General features: G+C 38.7%; 2 protein-coding genes across 2 annotated transcripts; one reads left to right on the forward strand and one right to left on the reverse strand.

Moving 5' to 3' along the window:
- Window positions 1-4,896: 4,896 nt before the first annotated feature.
- On the reverse strand, window positions 4,897-11,378 carry gmpr2 (guanosine monophosphate reductase 2). Its single transcript, XM_058395857.1, has 10 exons — window positions 11,232-11,378; window positions 9,759-9,971; window positions 9,516-9,635; window positions 9,291-9,374; window positions 8,398-8,571; window positions 8,183-8,264; window positions 7,902-8,008; window positions 7,772-7,814; window positions 6,409-6,568; window positions 4,897-5,625 (listed from the first exon to the last, which is right to left on the reverse strand). Exons 2-10 carry the CDS (start codon window positions 9,843-9,845, stop codon window positions 5,436-5,438), a joined length of 1,047 nt encoding a protein of 348 aa, XP_058251840.1. The 5' UTR covers window positions 9,846-9,971; window positions 11,232-11,378; the 3' UTR covers window positions 4,897-5,435.
- A 1,448-nt stretch (window positions 11,379-12,826) lies between these two features.
- nedd8 (NEDD8 ubiquitin like modifier) lies at window positions 12,827-16,093 on the forward strand. The gene is made up of 4 exons (XM_058396117.1): window positions 12,827-13,027; window positions 13,350-13,397; window positions 13,603-13,685; window positions 15,650-16,093. Exons 1-4 carry the CDS (start codon window positions 13,010-13,012, stop codon window positions 15,768-15,770), a joined length of 270 nt encoding a protein of 89 aa, XP_058252100.1. The 5' UTR covers window positions 12,827-13,009; the 3' UTR covers window positions 15,771-16,093.
- The last annotated feature ends 2,336 nt before the right edge of the window (window positions 16,094-18,429 follow it).

The raw sequence follows: 18,429 nt of genomic DNA on the forward strand, positions 1-18,429 counted from the left end.
TGTTTAGTAAATTGTAGGCTCATGGTGTCAAGTGTCTTTCTCTCTCTCTCTCTCTCTCTCTCTCTCTCTCTCTCACACACACACACACACATGCACAGACAGTCTATCTGCCTCCTTGTAATGATGAATGAAAAGGGTCCATATGCTGTGTAAGGTATTTTAATAGATAATGGCAAACAAAGCAAAATCGGCAGGCAATTTCAAAAAAGGTAAGAGATCAGAGAACCAGAGAAAACAGTCATCAGAGCAAACAAACCAAAAGGGCAAATCCAAAAAACAGCAATAATCCAAAGAACAGAAAACTGGTCAAACACAATGGCAAAAACAGTGGCATTGGTTCCCTCTGTTGGGCATGAGGGGAAATAGTCCCCGCTCAAGGAACACCTCCCAGTGGAGACATGCAATAACTGGCTGGTAGTTCACTGGCTGGTAAGTCACTGGGTCGACTTGTTGGATGACTCTGAACAGGCCAAAGTAACGGGGACTTGTTTGCTGCAAAGGAGATTGAGGCATAAATTTTTGGTGGACAACCAATCCCTCTGTCCTGGCTGATACTGTGGGTGTGGGCTTGGCATGGATGCGCTGGTGCTGAACCGCCCACTGGAGGCATATATGGGAGTTTTTTCAAAGAGATGAGCTGGCATGCTTTGGAGAACCGATCCACAGCTATGAGTATAGCAGTGAACCGATGAGAGGTGGGGAGGTTCCAGAAGACCTGAAGTTAACTGATGGGGGGGTACAGACTTGGGCGCAAGTTAGACAGGCATCCACGTAAGCTTTAATAAAGTATTCTGTGGCTAGGGAGGGCCACCAGAAAACACTTTCAAAGTTGCATGGTTCTAAGAATAGCTGGGTGTCCCATACTGAGAATGGTGTGGACCCATTTCATGGTTTGTTGATGTATGGTGGACACTCAGTGGGTGGCTCCTTGTTCTGTTGAGCTTGGTGAATTTTTTCCATTATATCCCAGTGTATGGGTGCTAGAATAACGGAGGAAGGCAGAATGGGCTCGGGATCTGGTCCAACAAGGAGGGGATCATGACAGCAGGAAAGGAAGAGTTTTTCAGGGTCTCCATGGTGTTGTGAAAGCACAGCCCCTATTCTGCAACATGAGGTGTCCACTTCCACTATGAACGGGCAGACAGGGTTGGGGTGCCATAGAATGGGCGTGTTGGAGTTGTTTGAAGGCTAAGTGAGCTGCCTCAGACCATCATAACTTTTTAGGCTTGCCTTGAAGCAAAGCCATGAGGAGGGCCTGTAAACCTTTGCGAATCCTTGGAAGTGTTGTAATTCCTTGATAGCAAAGGGAGTGGGCCATTCAGTCAAAGTGCTGACCTTACTGGAGTCCATTTCCACACCCCAGAATGGTTTTGAGGTGCTGATCAAATTCACATTTTTCTTTTTATGTTGTGTTGGAGCAGATGATTCAAGAAAAGTGGGATGTGTTCAATGTGGGAGTTTTTGGAGTATTTTAAGATGTCATCAATGTAAACTATGACACAATGATTTAGGAGATCCTTAAAGATTTCATTGATAAATGACTGGAAGACCGCTGGTGTGTTAGTCAGCCCATGTGGTATCACCAAGTACTCATAGTGCCTGCTGGTCGTCGATGAATGTTTTCCATTCATCCCCTTCTTGTATCCTTATGAGGTTATATGCACTCCGTAAATCCAACTTTGTGAATATTTTGGCCTCTCTGAGCTGTTCTAGAGCTGCTGGCACTAAGCAGAGGGTAGGGGTGTCAAACGGTTATGGCGTTAAGTCCAGACCTTGTAGTCTATACTAGGTCTCGTTCCACCATCTTTTCCCTCTACAAAGGAGAACCCATAGACCATGGGCAATGTAGAAGGCCTAATGAATGCCTGCCGCTAGTGCTTCCTCAATATATTCCTCCATGCTCAGGTTTCAGGAGGGGACAACAAGTAAATCCAGGTTTGATCTGGTTTGTCGGTGAAGAGGTGATGAGTAGAGTAATTTCCTCCGTATGAAAGAGGCCGACCTATAGTGCAATGGGTACCATTTGGCAAGGGATGAGACTATCCACTATAGGCTGGTTATCCACTGCCATGATCTTTAGTGGAATGGTGCGACTGGTGGTGGGAATATGGAGCTCCTGGATGAGCTGGTGGTGGATTATGTTGATGGTGATTATGTTAATGAGACATTGTAGCAAAGATTACCATAGCAAATTTGGATGGGTAATTGGAAACTGAAAGGACAAAGGGGAGGGCTCACCTTGGCAGGTCGATGACCGGCTTGGCCACAGTAGTAGCACAATTGGAGACATTGGGAGCACTGATGTTCTTCAGGTTAGGTTTGGATGCGGCCTGCCTCCATGGGGTCTGATATTTCTGGGCTTGGGAGATTAAACATGGTCTGAGAGCAAGGCAATTGTCCAAACTGAAGGCCATGGAGCTGTACTGAACCAGGGACGAATCCCTGCTGGCCAATTTGGCCTGAAGTGAGGTGTTTAGGCCCTCCTGGAATACAGCCTTGAGCACTGGGTCTGTCACCCAATCCAGAGCTCACCCAGTGAGTAACGTAATCAGGAAGGCACATTTGGTGGTGTTGCTTTGGTAGGTGCTTGGTTGATGTGCAAAGAAGACTTCACTTTGCCGGAGGAACTGCTTGCGCCGGTCGGTAGAGCCATCAAATTTATCAGGCAGCGCCATCTGAATGGAGTTGCAACATGATCCCGTGGTGTTAGCTTGGACCTGGAGGAGTTGACTGTTGATGGTCTGGAAGGCTGTCAGCTGCTCCTGGTAGGCCACCAGGGTTTGCCCTTGTTGGGTTAACAGAGTCTGAAGCTGGGTTATATCCTCTGGACCCATTGGTGATATCCTAGATTGACAGATGAGAACAGTCCACATGCGGTATAAGGTGTTTTAATAAAGAGTGGCAAACTAGGCAAGAGGCAGACAATGTCAAAAATGGCAAAATAGGCAAGAGATCAAAGAACCAGAGAAAACAGTCAGTGGAGCAAACAAACCAAGTCCAAAAAACAGCGAAAATCCAAACAACAGATGACAGGTCATACACAATGGCAAAAACAGTGGCAATAAAGCAAGGCTCGGTACACAGTGAGAAATAATGCAGTGCATGTGTTTAAATGTCTGTAAGTCCGTAAGTAGAATACTGGAAGTGAAGCCTGTGCCCAGGAAGTTTCAAAACTCGGGCGAGGGTTCTCTCTGCTGGCCATGAGGGGAAATACTTCTTCTGGCCTACAACATCAAATACAGAGAAAACTTCTTCCTGGTGCGAGGAGACCACGAGTGCACCTCAGTCAACTGTATCTACTGCTTCTTTAACAAGTCTACACACTCAAACACACAAACAACCTGACCTTCATGTTATTTTTATTTCCTCAGTACTCAAATGCAATTTTCTGTGTTACCTGATACAATTTTTGTGTCTGTATGAAAGGGGTCTCCAACCTTTTTTTCCTCTATAAGTTACTCTAACAAAATTAAGGTGGTCAAGGGCTACTTGTGTTATATTATTAGTAACACTTACATAGTTTATTGCCATAAATAAACTATTGCCAATAAGCTATTTTTGTATGAGCTTTTTTTTTTTTTTTAAATATTTTGCAGTGAATCATTTTAAATTCATATAACCAGCATGTTAATTGTTGAGTTCAGTTCATTGATTTAACAAAACAGGTTTACTGATTGGACATATATGAGTTGTTATTGTCAGATTTTGTTCATTCACATGGATTCTGTTATTTTTTAGCAAATTGTTACTTTCAGGTCCCATGGCTCCTACCCTGATGACCTCAGCAGCCTAAAGAGCCTTAAACAATCTTTAACAGGCTAAAATGCTGAAAAATTTTAAAATCTATGCCCCTTAAAGTCTACATGCAGCTTTCAGGAAGAGCTGGTTTAACTGCAGTTTACAGCAGAAGAATTCCATAACACACACACACACACACACACACACACATTCCATAAAGTTGCACACACTCAGGAGACTCACATACGAAAATATCCCTGAAAGAGAGTTTATCATTATTACAAATAACTTTATTCAATTTACACTAGGTGCACAATTTATTTAATCTCAAAAAATTCAAAATACTTATTAATAAGTTGTTTTTTTCTCAGTAAATGTTAAAATATGACCCTTTGTCTCCTAGGTATATAATATTTTTGCTTTTGCCAAACCTTTTCCCTGCTGTGAGTCAGGTCTTTGAAGCAACAGAGACTGTGTCTGAGTCTCAAACACTAATTGGAAAGCTGTTCCATTTCTGCAGGCTTTGTAAAAGAAAGGTCTGCCCCCTGCTATAGCATTTACTATTTTACCAACAAAGAGCCTGCACCATTTGGTCAGAGTAGGCATGGCAAATCGTCAAAAAAGAAAAGTTCCCTCAGGTACTATGGTGTGAGAGTATTCAGTGGTCAGTAGTGGTATTTTATAATCATTGTGAAATTTTAGTGGGAGATGATGTAATGTGTTCATATTCTCTGGTTCTAATTAAGACTCTAGCTGCTACATACTGGACTAACTGGAGCTTTCTTATACACCTATCTGCTTATGCACATCCAGACAGTACTGCATTGCAGTAATTTCTTAATAATATTTTTAAACATTTGCACATTATATTTACTAAACCAGTGCTATAAAAGTACAGGAATGAAATCTTCATGACTGGACACATACGGCCTTTGGTGTAAAATGGGCTTCACACTCCTGATATTATTATATGAACAGCTTTAAATGACACTAAATAAACTAATGAGCACAACCATTGCTACCATATCCTGTTATTTTAAGCTCTTAAACTGGGCCCTTAAAATGAAATATTTGTTGCTTTGATCAGTAATACACACACACACACACACACACACTTCCTACAACCATATCAGTTAAATAAACCAGCAACAAGATCACTGCAGTACAAGGAGTACATACGTCTCCTTTATTCATCAGAGAATAGAGGACATTTATAAAACATTAATTAAACTAAATGATATGGAATGGGAACAAGTGCTGTCTAAGATTTGGTCCATTCTGCAGCAAACACTGCAGATAATTAGTTAAAACATGACCTATAAAGAAGTACTTTAATAAAATAGTTACTACAATAAATGGAAGAAATCACAAGCCCTTTAACAGGATTTGGCTTGTTCTTAAGACACAGTGTCAATGAAGTAACCGAAGTGAAAACATTTTCAAGCTAAACTGTACCTTCATGTGAAGGCTAAGAAGGTAAATTTCTCTTAGCCCTGATATTCACAACCATAACACTAGTGTGGGATAAGGTGTGAGGTTTGTCACTGTGTGATGCTGTGTGCAATGTGTGTGATTGTCAAACAAAAGATGTATAAATTCTAAAACTTTGCATGAATCTGGCATAGTTCAGCTCTTTAGTTTAACTAATGCAGTAAATCTGTCACACCAGACCAGCATTCATGAGCAATAGCGATGTCTTAGTCGTTGTTCCCATACACAGTGTTTAGTTGTTGAGTCACTCTAATGAAGGTGGTGCGGCGACTCAGCTCCTTCAGCTTAGCAGCTCCCACGTAGGTGCAGGTAGAGCGAACACCACCGAGTATGTCCTTCAGAGTGACATCCACTGGCCCTTTATAGGGCACCTCCACTGTCTTACCCTCAGATGCCCTGCATCCACATGAGAGAGTGAGAGGTAATATATTAACGTATGGTATTATTGGCTTGCGTAACAGCAGTGCCTATGTAAACATCTAAACATGGACTCTTATAATAGAATAAAATATAGGTAAAGAGAAAGTGTGGATGGGGAAGGGAAGTGAGTTGGATCAGTATGTTGTAAATAGTTTTAGAGGAAAGTGAGCTAGTTAGTTATGTTTAATGCTGTTCATACTATTACACTCTGCTACTATTGCATTACTGCCATTTGGCTCATTTAATGTACAGTGTTATACATTTAACTTAAACACTGATGTAGGGTTGCATCTCAGTTCATGCACAAGCACTCTAGAGATGTTTACCCTTTCAACGGGATAGCTTGAATGTCATATTGTATATACTGTATTGTGATATTATTACATGTATCTCATTTAACAGTTTATTTGTCTTATAATCTATTATAATATTGACTTGTTTTATCTCAATACATATTTATATCTGTATTTTATGTTTGCAGAAACATACTTGTTCTGTAGCCTTCTGCCAATCTAGAATAGCATTCCATTAGATATAGCAATCTATTATACGCACTGTTGGTATAGACATTTATATTTATGGGATTTGGCAGACACCCTTCTACAGAGTGATTTACATTTATCTTATTTATACAGCTGGGCAGTCAAGGGCCTTGCACAGCAGTGGCAGCTTGGCAGTGCTGGGACTTGCCCTTGTGACCTTCGGATCAGTGGTCAACATATTAACCACTAGGACAAGACCTGCCAGTCTTTCTCTCACCTGTACTCTGCCACTCCTCCTGAATGCTTCTTCATGGCCGTGTCAGAGCTCATGCCGTAGAACAGTTTGTACTTTTTGCCGTTTTTCTCGATGGTCTCACCACCGCTCTCAGCGTGACCTGCCAGCATTCCACCCAGCATCACAAAGTCCGCCCCCGCACCTGATCATCACACAACACAGTCAGATATAGTTCACAGAATATCAGACACGTGGAGCACAAAATGCTAGTCTGCCACTTAGCTGGAGAATTAGTTACCTTTGCAACCTCGAATTCTATAGTCTTTCATTTTGTTGACCATATGAAAGGTCACATGTGCCACACCCATACTGGTCCAGAACACCTGCTCTGTCCATGTTCCTTAACCACAGTCTACAGTAAGTTGGTAATGTACCAATTCCCAGAGCAACTTTGTAGATCCCTTTATCCGGTCGAAACAACCAAGAAACAGAAGATCCATCCAATGATACTTTTTATGAATTCTTAACATTTTCCAAATCCTTTTCCCCACTTAGTTACACAGGTAAAAAGCTATTGTAATGACGTTGGGTGCCACTAAACACCAAATCGTGATATCTTTGGGGGTTTGTGAATGTACAGCTAGACACACAACTTTCACTGGGGAATGCTGATATACTGCTGAAGTTCCCAGCTTACATTGCCACACTTTCTTCAATCTAAAGCCCTTACAAATACCCTACTCTTAGACCTGCTGATTTGTAACAGTCACCCTGCAGTCATGCACTCAAAATCATGCCAAAGTCAAGGAAACTTCCACTATCAAAGCCTCAAGCTGTGAGCACATGCTATTATCACTGTCACTAAGGCCTTTGTGTAGTGGCTGAAAAGCTTATTCTAGATATACAAAGCCTGTGCATGGCAGCCTGGCCACAAGAAATATATCAGTTGCTGCCATACAGTCTCATGCGACATATATCTGTGCTGTGAGCGTCAGCGTGTAGTGTTCCTTTGGAAGAAAGGAAGCCAAGGCCAGTGGCCCAGTATACACTGTTGACACAAAGATCATCACAATTTCCTTCAATAGACATGATGGAACATGATTATACTGTAGAACCTTGTCCCATGCATACTGCTAGTTCTGCAACTGTTGGCTCTAATACAGCTGGATACACAGCCCTAACTTTTTATTCATTAAAGACAGCAATCAAACATGATGTAGTGAAGTTTTAAAAACTACCCAAAGAAGTGTAAAGGCAGATCTACAGTATAGATAGCACACCCAGATGTTTCTGAAGAATAAAAAGGAACAACATCCCACTGACATTGTAACATTTTAACAGTACCAGTGTCAGATTATTATTATTATTATTATTATTAGTCATATTCCTGAGCAGTGAAACATACCAAAAGCCTTAGAGACATCACCAGGACAGGTACATCCTCCATCCTGTATGAGAAACCGCAAAAAAAAAAGATTAAGAACATCTGCTCTCCTATATAAATGCCTTTGACAAATTAGATAAATGAAGCTCACAGAGATGATGTGTCCACCCAGGCCATGTGCAGCATCAGCACACTCGATTACAGCACTCAGCTGAGGGTAGCCCACACCTGTCTTCTTCCGGGTTGTACACACTGAGCCTATACAGGCGAACCAGCATATGTGATGAACATTTTAAACCTTATACGTCTGAGAAATTTAGACACATACATAATAAATGACAACAAACAGACACCAGTGTTTACAAGCTGTTTAACCGAACACCACTTGTTCTAGCTGTACAAGAATTAAACGACATGATTTAGTGTTATCACCTGGACCGATGCCCACTTTAATGATGTCAGCACCAGCGAGAATCAGCTCCTCCACCATCTCTCCCGTGACCACATTACCAGCCTTGATTGACAGAAGTTTACAACTATGTTAACAACAAATCCCATTGTCTTATCAATCATGCAAACACACTCTAGCTCACTATCTGTCTGTATAAACAGTGTGCTGTGTTTGCCATACAGGGTGAACCACTGACCATGATGGTGTGTGAAGGGAACTTCTGCCTCACGTCCTTGACAAAATGCACGAAGTGTTCTGAGTAACCGTTCGCTACGTCGACACAAATGTACTGGATCTGAGGCACAGCTGCCAAAATAGCAGCGAGCTTCTCGAAATCGGTCTCGCCTGTTCCGGTACTGACGGCCACACTCTGGAGACAGACAGAGAGACGCAGACAGAAAGAGGGAACGTGACCTTCAGAGCAGCATTACAGTGTAATCATAACAAAGTAAGGAAAAAAACATGACGGGGTGATGTGATGAAGCCTACTTCAAAAATGAATTTAATGTTATCATGCTGAATCTAATACTTTTCCATTGATATCACATGCCAAAGTGTTTTATTCCTTTTACACCCACAGAAATCCACTTATATTTAAACATAATGTTGTGGCACAGCATACAAGTTAGTTACTGTAATCAATAACATTCTAACACACACTTACTCCTTCACTTTCACTTAAAAACCATTGAAACAAGCTTGGTAACAAGAAATGCCACATCTATGCTTTACCATGGCTGAAAACTTAAAGGGAGTTTTATATCTCTCTGTTGCAAAGCCCTGACACTCGAGACTCCTTCTTGTAAATACTACATAAATGTCTCCTTACATAAAGCTTTAGGATTTTAACATTTATAGGCTTTTCAACATGTTTTCAATCTGTTTAATATGACACTTAAATTACATTTGGTAACAAAAAGTAAATAAATAAAGTATGTAAATAAAGGTTTCTTCATCTACTGTACACCATACATGTCCTTGGAAATAAGAACCTGAGAATCGCACTTGAGAAATGGACAGCGGTATAAAATAGAAATAAAAACATTGTCCTGGGCAAAGAAGCCAAACATAATGTCCATTTTTTTTTACCTCTAAGCATTCTGGGTGCTTCTCTGCAAACTCTTTCCAGTCGTCTGTAGAGTAATGTTTATGGATAGCTGTGAAAAGTGAGAACTGGAGGAAAAACAATGGATTAGTAAACCTACTTACTGAAGTTTGTAAGATTTAATGTGCTTTAAACCCAGAACAAATTCTGTATAAACAATGCTCTTATTGTACAGCGTTGAAGTCAAATATTGCAGGTTGCACACATACTGAATGCATTGCCACAGCCATTCCAAAGGTTCCAACCGTGTCCATGTTTGCAGCGATGATGGGAATACCTCTGTAACTGCCTTTTGAGTTTCGGAAAGTAAAGCTGCGCATCAGATCCACCTTACACACAGGAATATAAAAGAAAAAGAAGAATGTGACAGAGGGAGAAATGCACAATGTATAATGAAAATACATGTTTTGACAGTCAGCCATACATTTATATTTTAACAGACATCCGTGTACCTCACTGCGGGATTTGAGCGTGCTGCGTTTGGGACGGAGTAAAACGTCCTTGAAGTCGAGTTTGATGTCGTTCTCGATGCGAGGCATGGCTACTTCACCTTGGGACCGTTACAGTATCTGTGTATGTGTGAAAACAGTATCTCTGCGCTGTGCAGTAGTGTGTTCTTTGTACCGTCTATTTGTTTAAACAGATAGGAAAACCGTCTCACATTCCTGCGGGAAAGAACGAGAAGGGGAAATGTATCGCAGATGTCAGAAAGCAAAGAGACTAAATCTTACTGTGCATTAAAAAATTAATCATTGAAAAGATTTCATATTGGAATGCATGAACATATCCTCAGAATATACATTTACATTTCGGGCATTTGGCCGACGCTCTTTTCCAAAGCTCATTTTATACTGAGCAGTTGAGAGTTAAGGGCCTTGCTCAGGGGCCCAGCAGTGGCAGCTTGGTGGACCTTGGATTCGAACTCACTTCCGATCAATAGACCAACATAACCACTAAGCTCTTAACCACATCCCTCACAATATACTACATGTATCCTGAAATTAAGCTTTCCTGAGGTTTTGCTAACAAAACAGTGGAACAATATAACAGCTGGCACAAATTTAGACTTTAATTTCCACTTTCTAGCTTGTAACCATCAGTAACACTAAATTGGTGCCTCTGTATGTTAATAAAACCGCTATATCAATATGGTATCATCTTGTAATAACTAGATTGTGGTGAATTTCTGTGTATATTTTGTGTCAATATAAAATCCATACTACAAACAGTGTGTAGGAGTCTCCAGAAACCCCCTCACACTTCAGCTGTGGCAAAAGAACGAGAGATGGAAATAATATAATATATATATATATATATATATATATATATATATATATATATATATATATATATATATATATATCAATTATACATGTATAGCATTTTTTCTCAAAGCAGCTTTACAGAAATCCGGATGTAGATGTAGATCCCTGGTGATCCCTCAGGCATTTAGTGAATTTAAACTCTTTACATCATGACCCACTTTTGTGTCAGATACCATAGGTCTCAACCTTTTAATTGAAGGAAGAACAAATTTTAGAAGGTTCCTATAATAATTGGGCAATTATGGTTGGATTTGAGTGAGTGAGTGAGTGAGTGAGTGAGTGAGTGACAGAAAGAGAAAGAGAGAGAGAGAGAGAGAGAGAGAGAGAGAAAGAAAGAAAGAAAGAAAGAAAGAAAGAAAGAAAGAAAGAAAGAAAGAAAGAAAGAAAATCCCAGTAGGTAATGTGATGAGCTCATGTAAGCTAGATGTAGCTTTGATCACTGTTATGGCGGCAGTTCAAAGACATGTCCATCAGACGATATACACAGTGCACAATGAACAGTTATGAATGTCTCACACACACACACACACATATGTGTATATATATATATATATATATATATATATATAAAACACAGTGAATAGAGGAGTAATGCGTTACCTCTTCCTGCTGTCAATGTCACTGGACAATGTCATCAAGAAGAGAAAAAGCGGTTCACCTTCTTTTTTCTTTCCAGGAAGCGGTATGAAAAAAAGGCGGTATTTCTGCCCTGGACCTGTACAGTGATGTAGTTTTATAAGACAAAATGTCCCCCTTAACTCATAGGAAGCTCTCTCTACATGGACTACAAAAAAGAGGATTGTATTTACGTCAAACTATCGACGTTGTCTCGTTGTTGCCAGGTTCGCGAATTTCAACTCTTTCATTAGGAAACCTCGAACAAGGAGATGGTTGTTTGTTTGTTTGTTTGTTTACTTATTTAGGTGGCAGCAGCTAATTATTTGTTTGTTTGTTTGCTTGTTTAATTATTTACGTGACAGCAGGTGATTATTTGTTTGTTTGTTTGTTTGTTTGCTTGCTTATTTAGGAGACAATAAGTGATTATTTATTTGTTTGTTTGTTTTAGTTTACTTATTTAGGTGACAATAGGAGATTGTTTATTTATTTATTTGTTTGTTTGCTTGCTTACTTAGGGAACAATAGGTGATTGTTTATTCATTCATTCATTCATTCATTCATTTATTTATTTATTTATTTGGCAATGCCATATACTTATCTGCAATGCCATATACGGAGCAATTCAAGCACATAGAAAAAGTTGTAAACATGACCACCATATATATTTAGAATCCATATAAACTAAATTTTTGAATTGTATTGAATTTGTTTTGGTTGGGAATAAATCATAAATTTATTTATTTATTTATTTATTTTTTTAATTAATTAATTAATTTGTTTGCTTGTTTGTTTACTTATTTAGGTGACAATAGGAGTTTTTTGTTTATTTGTTTGTTTGTTTGTCTGTTTGCTTGCTCGCTTATTTAGGGGACAATAGATGATTATTTATTTATTTAGTTAGTTAGTTAGTTAGTTAGTTAGTTATTTGGCATCCTAATCTGCCATGCCTTCACGCAATTCAAGCACATAGGTTGTAAACACCATATACTGTATATATTTAGAATCCATGTAAACTAAACTTTTGAATTGTATTTTTTTTTTTTTTGGTTTTTTATTTGTTTTGGTTGGCAATAAATCATAAATTTATTTATTTATTTGTTTGTTTGTTTGTTTGTTTGTTTAATCAGAGTAGTTGTAATGTTTGTAGTTACAGCTCTTAGGTGCATATTCTGTTGCGTGCACGATTTACACCATACTTTGAAAATGATAACTCAAGCAAAAGACAAACAAATAAGCAAAAGTATTTCTCCTTTGTAACACTGGCAAAAGTATTTAATAAACTGTTTTCTTAAATGCAGCTTTATTAGTGGTGAAGTTGCGTAAAGGGTGGAATTTTAGTTGTGGAGCTCGACTGTTCATGAAGACCTGGCAACCCTTAAAAATACACCATTTGCTTTTAGTTTCGTCCGAAGATAAACACAGAGCGTTTGTATATTTCTTATTGATTACATATGACATTAATAATTATTTTTTAAATTATATTAGCGTAACTGTTTATCGTTATAACTCTTTCATTTTCCAGAGAAGTAATTTTGTCCCGTCGTCTCTTTTTCGATTTTTTTCCCCCCGGAACTCATTCAGACTAGTGTGTGGTCGGAATTATTTGAGAGTTACACAGGAACTTCAATTGAATGCCGAAAAGCTTCATCCAGGGAATTGTTGATAGAGGAATATTCTGTCTTTTCCCCCCCCATACTTGACGGCTTTTACTTTTTTTTGCATTTATTCACCGCGTGTGTCCGAGCAACACAAAAGCCACAATGCTGATTAAAGTTAAGGTAAGAAATCGGAAATAATGTCGCCGTTTCATTCACGCTGCCGGTTAGCTAGCGCGGTTAGCCGGAGCGCTGTAGCAGGCTGTAGCGTTACTTCTATCAGCGTTGAGTTGTGACTCTGTGGAAATGGCTGCTTTTTAACACAAGCAGAGTAGATTTCTACATATTCTCTAAATGATAACTATATAAGTCAGGCGTGTCATTCAGTCATATAGTTATAATTGATCAGTGCAGAACTGGCGCTAAGCTTAATGTTAAGTAGTTAGCTGATCATCCTCTGTGTGCTGATTTCTTCTCTCCCTTTTCTTTTAAAATCATCATCTAGACTCTGACTGGAAAAGAAATAGAAATCGACATCGAGCCAACAGACAAGGTATGCTTCCTTCTGTCAGATTACATCATACATATATTTAGCCATTATTATTATTATTAGCTTGGTGCCTTATAATTGGCCTATATTTATATATTATAATTTAAATGTAATCTCATATATTTGCGAGTAAATAGTCCGCAGTTGATTTCTCAGCATGGCAGATTTGTTGCAGATTTGCTGTGTGTGTGTGTGTGTGTGTGTTTAGGTGGAGAGAATAAAAGAGAGAGTGGAGGAAAAGGAGGGAATTCCACCCCAGCAACAGCGACTCATCTACAGTGGAAAACAGATGTAAGAGAAGTCATGGACACACAGGCTTTATTAAGATAAGATAAAACTTTATTAATCCCACAGTGGGGAAATTCAATTGTCCCAGCAGTTGAACAGACAGTTAACGTGCAGTTTTTTAACCTCAAGATAGTAAAAGGAAAGAAATTAGGTAAACATTATAAAAGAAAGTAAATCAATAAAAAAAAATATTGCACAATACAAATAGTAATAAACTAATAGCAATACAAATAGTAAAAGAAAGTAAGATTATATAAAATTATAAAATATTTCTGTTTAGAAAAGAGAATAATGTTTAAGACTAATGATCAAGTTGATCCTATGTGAACGTGTTCTGTGGTGTAATTGATTCTCGGTGTGTTTTTTAAACCAGACTGTTTACATATTCTGACCTGTAATAAGATTGTTCATATATTTCATACTCATGCCCGCTTATTTTATTTTTTATTATGTAATTATATTCATGATTAAGGGGTGTTAGTCAGTGCAATTAGTCATTTACTCTGTTTTATGACCCAAAAAATCAAGAAATTCACTGCAGGAAATTTTTGTGAAATCTTTCTGTGTTCTTGTGTAAATTACAAGCCAAGAGAACACAGGGAATCAAATCCTGTATGTTTTGTAATTGTTTATCTTTCACAAGATGGAAAGAAATGTCCTAAAAAATTCTTGGCTTTACATCATCTATTTTAAAACGAATGGTCATTTAGTTCTGGCCATGTTTTTTTTCTTCTTCCATGTGTTACCCAACTTATATGAAAGCTCTAGCAACGGCAGTAGTGATAGCAATGCAGCATCTTTACAACAGTAACAGATTGCACAGCCAAAGCGTTTTGTTAGTGAAGCGTGTCCTGAATTCTGAGAAATGGAGACAGCCAAGTTGCCGAAGTCAATGATCAGCTTATTTGTCTGATCTTTCAGTGTATCTACACATGGAAATGTGACCTCATAACAACCCCAATAGCAAGTAATAAAGAATATAAAAAAAACTTGTATTCCAGCCTTGAGATATGATGCACCATTTACCTAGTTTACTGTTTTACCAGTTACAGTAACGTCCCAACCTTCCCAATCACTCCAACACAGCTGATCAAAACGTTTTAAAATCCACACTGAAAATCATGAACTTTAATAATTCTTTACACATTAAAGAGACCCAATTCACGTTTCCATACTGCAGTGGTGGCTTGTGTGCTCACAGTTTTGAAATGAATCCTCAGCATCCTGTGATGGCTCTGCACCTTTAAGACTGGGACTAAAAAAAGATTTCCGATTTTTCAGCAGTTCTACGGGGCGTACTAGAATCCTGCATACAGAGCAGAAATTGAGAGTTTTAACAAAATGTAACTTCATTTACAAAACCTTGTCTATAAGATTGCCATTTGTTTGCACACACACATTTGTTTCTTCCAGCTTTGGCTCCCAGTGTGGTATGCAAGGTGTTTGCTCTGTTTCCTGTTACACCCTGACAGCATCATTACAGTTTCCTGATTCAGCCATGAGAATGATGTCTTTCTTAAAGCAAATCTGAAAAAAAAAACAAAAAAAAACAAAACCTTAAGTATGAAAAATTGTGGAAGACATTTTGCATAAAAAGTGTTACCCTTATTTATGGAGACATTTGGGGGCGCTTTGTATTGCACCATTAATTGTCTGTCCTGTGCAGTGATGGAGCCTTGATGATCAGCCTCACTGTGTAACATGTACATCTGAAAGTTCATACTTGTGACAGCATACATGGCTGCTACCTTAACCATGGTTAAAACATTAAAAACTTATATTAGGAGTGATTAAACCATTAAGATTAAACCATTTGTCATATTTGTCTTTGTATCCTCTGATATTCAGTGATGATAGAAAGAAAAAACAGCACTGCTCTCCATTACACTCTCACTTTTTTCAGTCAAAAATACTTTTTCTTCATTTCCCAATATTCCAGTTCTAAATATCCCTCTGCATGTTTTCAGGAACGATGAGAAAACAGCAGCAGATTATAAAATCCAAGGTGGCTCTGTATTGCATCTGGTCCTTGCGCTAAGAGGAGGGCGAATGCACCAACACCCTAACAACCTCCTGCAGGCCTTATAAACACCTGCCCTGCCTTCAGCAGCACACGTGACCTGGCAGCCTCAACACACACGCCACACTCCCCTGAAACCATCACCTGACCCAAGCTCCACAGTGGCGACTCTGCTGGCTATTGTGTAACAAAGTCCCTATGCTCCGTAGCAAACTACAGCATCTTCCTGTCCTCATCCCTCTCCCCCTAATTTATCCTTCTTAGAGAACTGTCACGCTTGGTTCGTTCAGTTTACAGAGTGATGCAGAAAAATAAATCATTGTTAAAATCAAACTGATGCAATAGGATTGTCAGTCAATAAAATACAGTATTGACATTTTTTCCCCCTTGAGTTTTGTGTCTGTCGTTATTACAGAGGATATACAGGAGAATTACTTGGTTACTATTTTTACATAAATGACCACTTTGAATGACAAATCAGCATTTGTATAATTCATTTACTTTTTCCACATTTGGTTCTTATCTAAAGACTCAAGACCAGTATTATTAAGAGTGTGGGAACTGTACTTTGTAAAATTATTTCTAAATAAAAAAAAAAAAAAAGATCATGACGTGAACCACTGAGATTAGTTCTAGTGTAATCAGTTGCCATCAGAAGTCACATAATGAGTTGAATATACCTGAACTTTCTGCAATTATCATGCCATGTGATGTAAATGCTGAAAAGGTATCATTCAGGGTTTGGGTATAAAACAGAATTTGAACTTTAGACATCCTGTAGATGTCTGTTAAATCTTTCTTTTTTTCTTTTTTTTTAATAATCTATGAGAACATTGTGGCACAAGCTGCATAACAACTGTCTAGAGGAAACTATCTGCTAAAACTCAGTGAGCATGCAAGGAGGGTATGATTGGGAAGGGCTTAACCTTTCTTTAAAGCATTTTGCAGGAGGATAAAGGAAAGCAAGCCTAGTAGCTAATACATATTGTTTCATGAAGTTTATATAAACACATAACAGCTTAAACTCTGTGTAACAAAACAAATTAAGAAGGAGAAGCTCTCAAAGAACATACAGTCAATAGTATTTTTTTTTTTTTTTTTTTACTCTTTAACCCATAGTTCTGTGTTGTCTTATGTAGTTCGGTGTGTTTTTGTAGCACCAGGGTTCTGAAGGAACTTTATTTAATTTCTGCGTCAGCTATATGTGGCTGAAATGACAATAAAAGCTTCTTTATTTGACTGGAGGAAGAGGAACTAGACTGATTGACACCAGATCGTATAATGTGATTATGAATCATTAGTCTTGGCAGTGACAGACTGACACAATGACCAGAACAGTTTGTGCTGACAGAAGGACTACGGTAAATAAAATAACCACTCAGCATCTTAGAATGCACCACAACAGCAGAAGACCACGTCAGGTTCCACTTCAGTCAGCCAAGAACGGAAAGCTGAGGCTGCAGTCTCACCAGACTTGTACAGTTGAAGGCTAGAAAAACGCTGATGAATCTGGATTTCTGTTGATGATAGGGTCTGAATTAATTGGCAGCAGCATGAATTCATGCACCCAGTTAGCTTTTACTCAACAGTCTAGATTAGTAGAGGTAGTGGAATGATGTGGGGAATGTTTTCTTGGCACACTTTGGGTCTGTTAATACCACATCATCACTTGAATTCTACAGTCTATTTGAGTATTCTTGCTCAATATGTGCAGCCCTTCATGGCCACAATTTATCATTTAATGGGTACATCTAGAAAAAATGAACAATGAGTTCATTGGTCTTCAGTTACCTTTCCAGTCAATATCCAGTAGAACTCTTTTGGGTTGTGGGAGAACAGAAGATTCACAGCAGGAAAAATCAGCAGTAACTTAATGATGCAGTCATGTCAACCTGGGCCAGAAACTTGAAGGAATGTTTCTAACGTCTTGTGGAGTCCATAAACATGAGGGATTTAGGCTGTTGTGAGAGCAAAGCGAGACCATACACAGTATTAGTAAAGTGTTCCTAGTAAGTGTTTGGAGCTTAAAATGCAATAAACTGGCTCAGTGATGCAGTGGGTAATTCAATTCAATTTAATTCAATTCATTTCAATTTATTTGTATAGCACTTTTATCGGTGGACATTGTCTCGAAGTAGCTTTACAGAAGTATAGAAACATAAAAAAGAAAAAAAACTATATATTTAAAGTTAAGTTACTATTTATCCCCAATGAGGCAATGGTGGCAAGAAAAAACTCCATGAGATGATATGAATGAAGAAACCTTGAGAGAAGCCAGGCTCAGAAGGGAACCTCATCCTTATTTGGGTGACACTGAACAGTAAATAACGTAATCTTTGATCATGTCCTATCTACAACAGCAACCAAGATCTTTTGAGAACTAATCGGTCAGTTTACTTTCTGTATAGAGTTTCACATGGTTCTGGGTTTTCTTCTGGTTCTCCAGCTTCCTCCCATCTACCAAAAACATGTTGGTAGGGGTACTGGCTACTCCAAATAGCTCCTAGGTGTGGATGAGTGTCTGAACATTTACATTTGCATATATGCAACATTTAACAGGCACCATTATACGGAGGGACTTACATCTATCTCATTCTACAACTAAGCAGTCGAGGATTAAGGGCCTTTGCTCAAGGGCCCAGTGGTGGCAGCTTGGCACTTCTTTGACCCTGTGTCAATGTTCTCAAGATAGACTCCAGATCTACCACAACCCTGACCAGGATAAAA

Source organism: Hemibagrus wyckioides, linkage group LG07 (genome assembly GCF_019097595.1).
Source record: "Hemibagrus wyckioides isolate EC202008001 linkage group LG07, SWU_Hwy_1.0, whole genome shotgun sequence".
NCBI classification, from domain to species: domain Eukaryota; kingdom Metazoa; phylum Chordata; class Actinopteri; order Siluriformes; family Bagridae; genus Hemibagrus; species Hemibagrus wyckioides.

Bases quoted from the DNA above. Each gene is read 5' to 3' on its own strand.
- nedd8 (XM_058396117.1), top strand. The intron at 13,398-13,602 runs GTATGCTTCCTT...GTGTGTGTTTAG, and splicing joins ACATCGAGCCAACAGACAAG to GTGGAGAGAATAAAAGAGAG. The intron at 13,686-15,649 runs GTAAGAGAAGTC...GCATGTTTTCAG, and splicing joins ATCTACAGTGGAAAACAGAT to GAACGATGAGAAAACAGCAG.
- gmpr2 (XM_058395857.1), bottom strand. From the start codon at position 9,845: ATGCCTCGCATCGAGAACGACATCAAACTCGACTTCAAGGACGTTTTA. The intron at 9,375-9,515 runs GTATGTGTGCAA...TTTTTCCTCCAG, and splicing joins TGGCTGTGGCAATGCATTCA to TTCTCACTTTTCACAGCTAT. The intron at 5,626-6,408 runs GTGAGAGAAAGA...ATGTGGATGCAG, and splicing joins GGAGGAGTGGCAGAGTACAG to GGCATCTGAGGGTAAGACAG.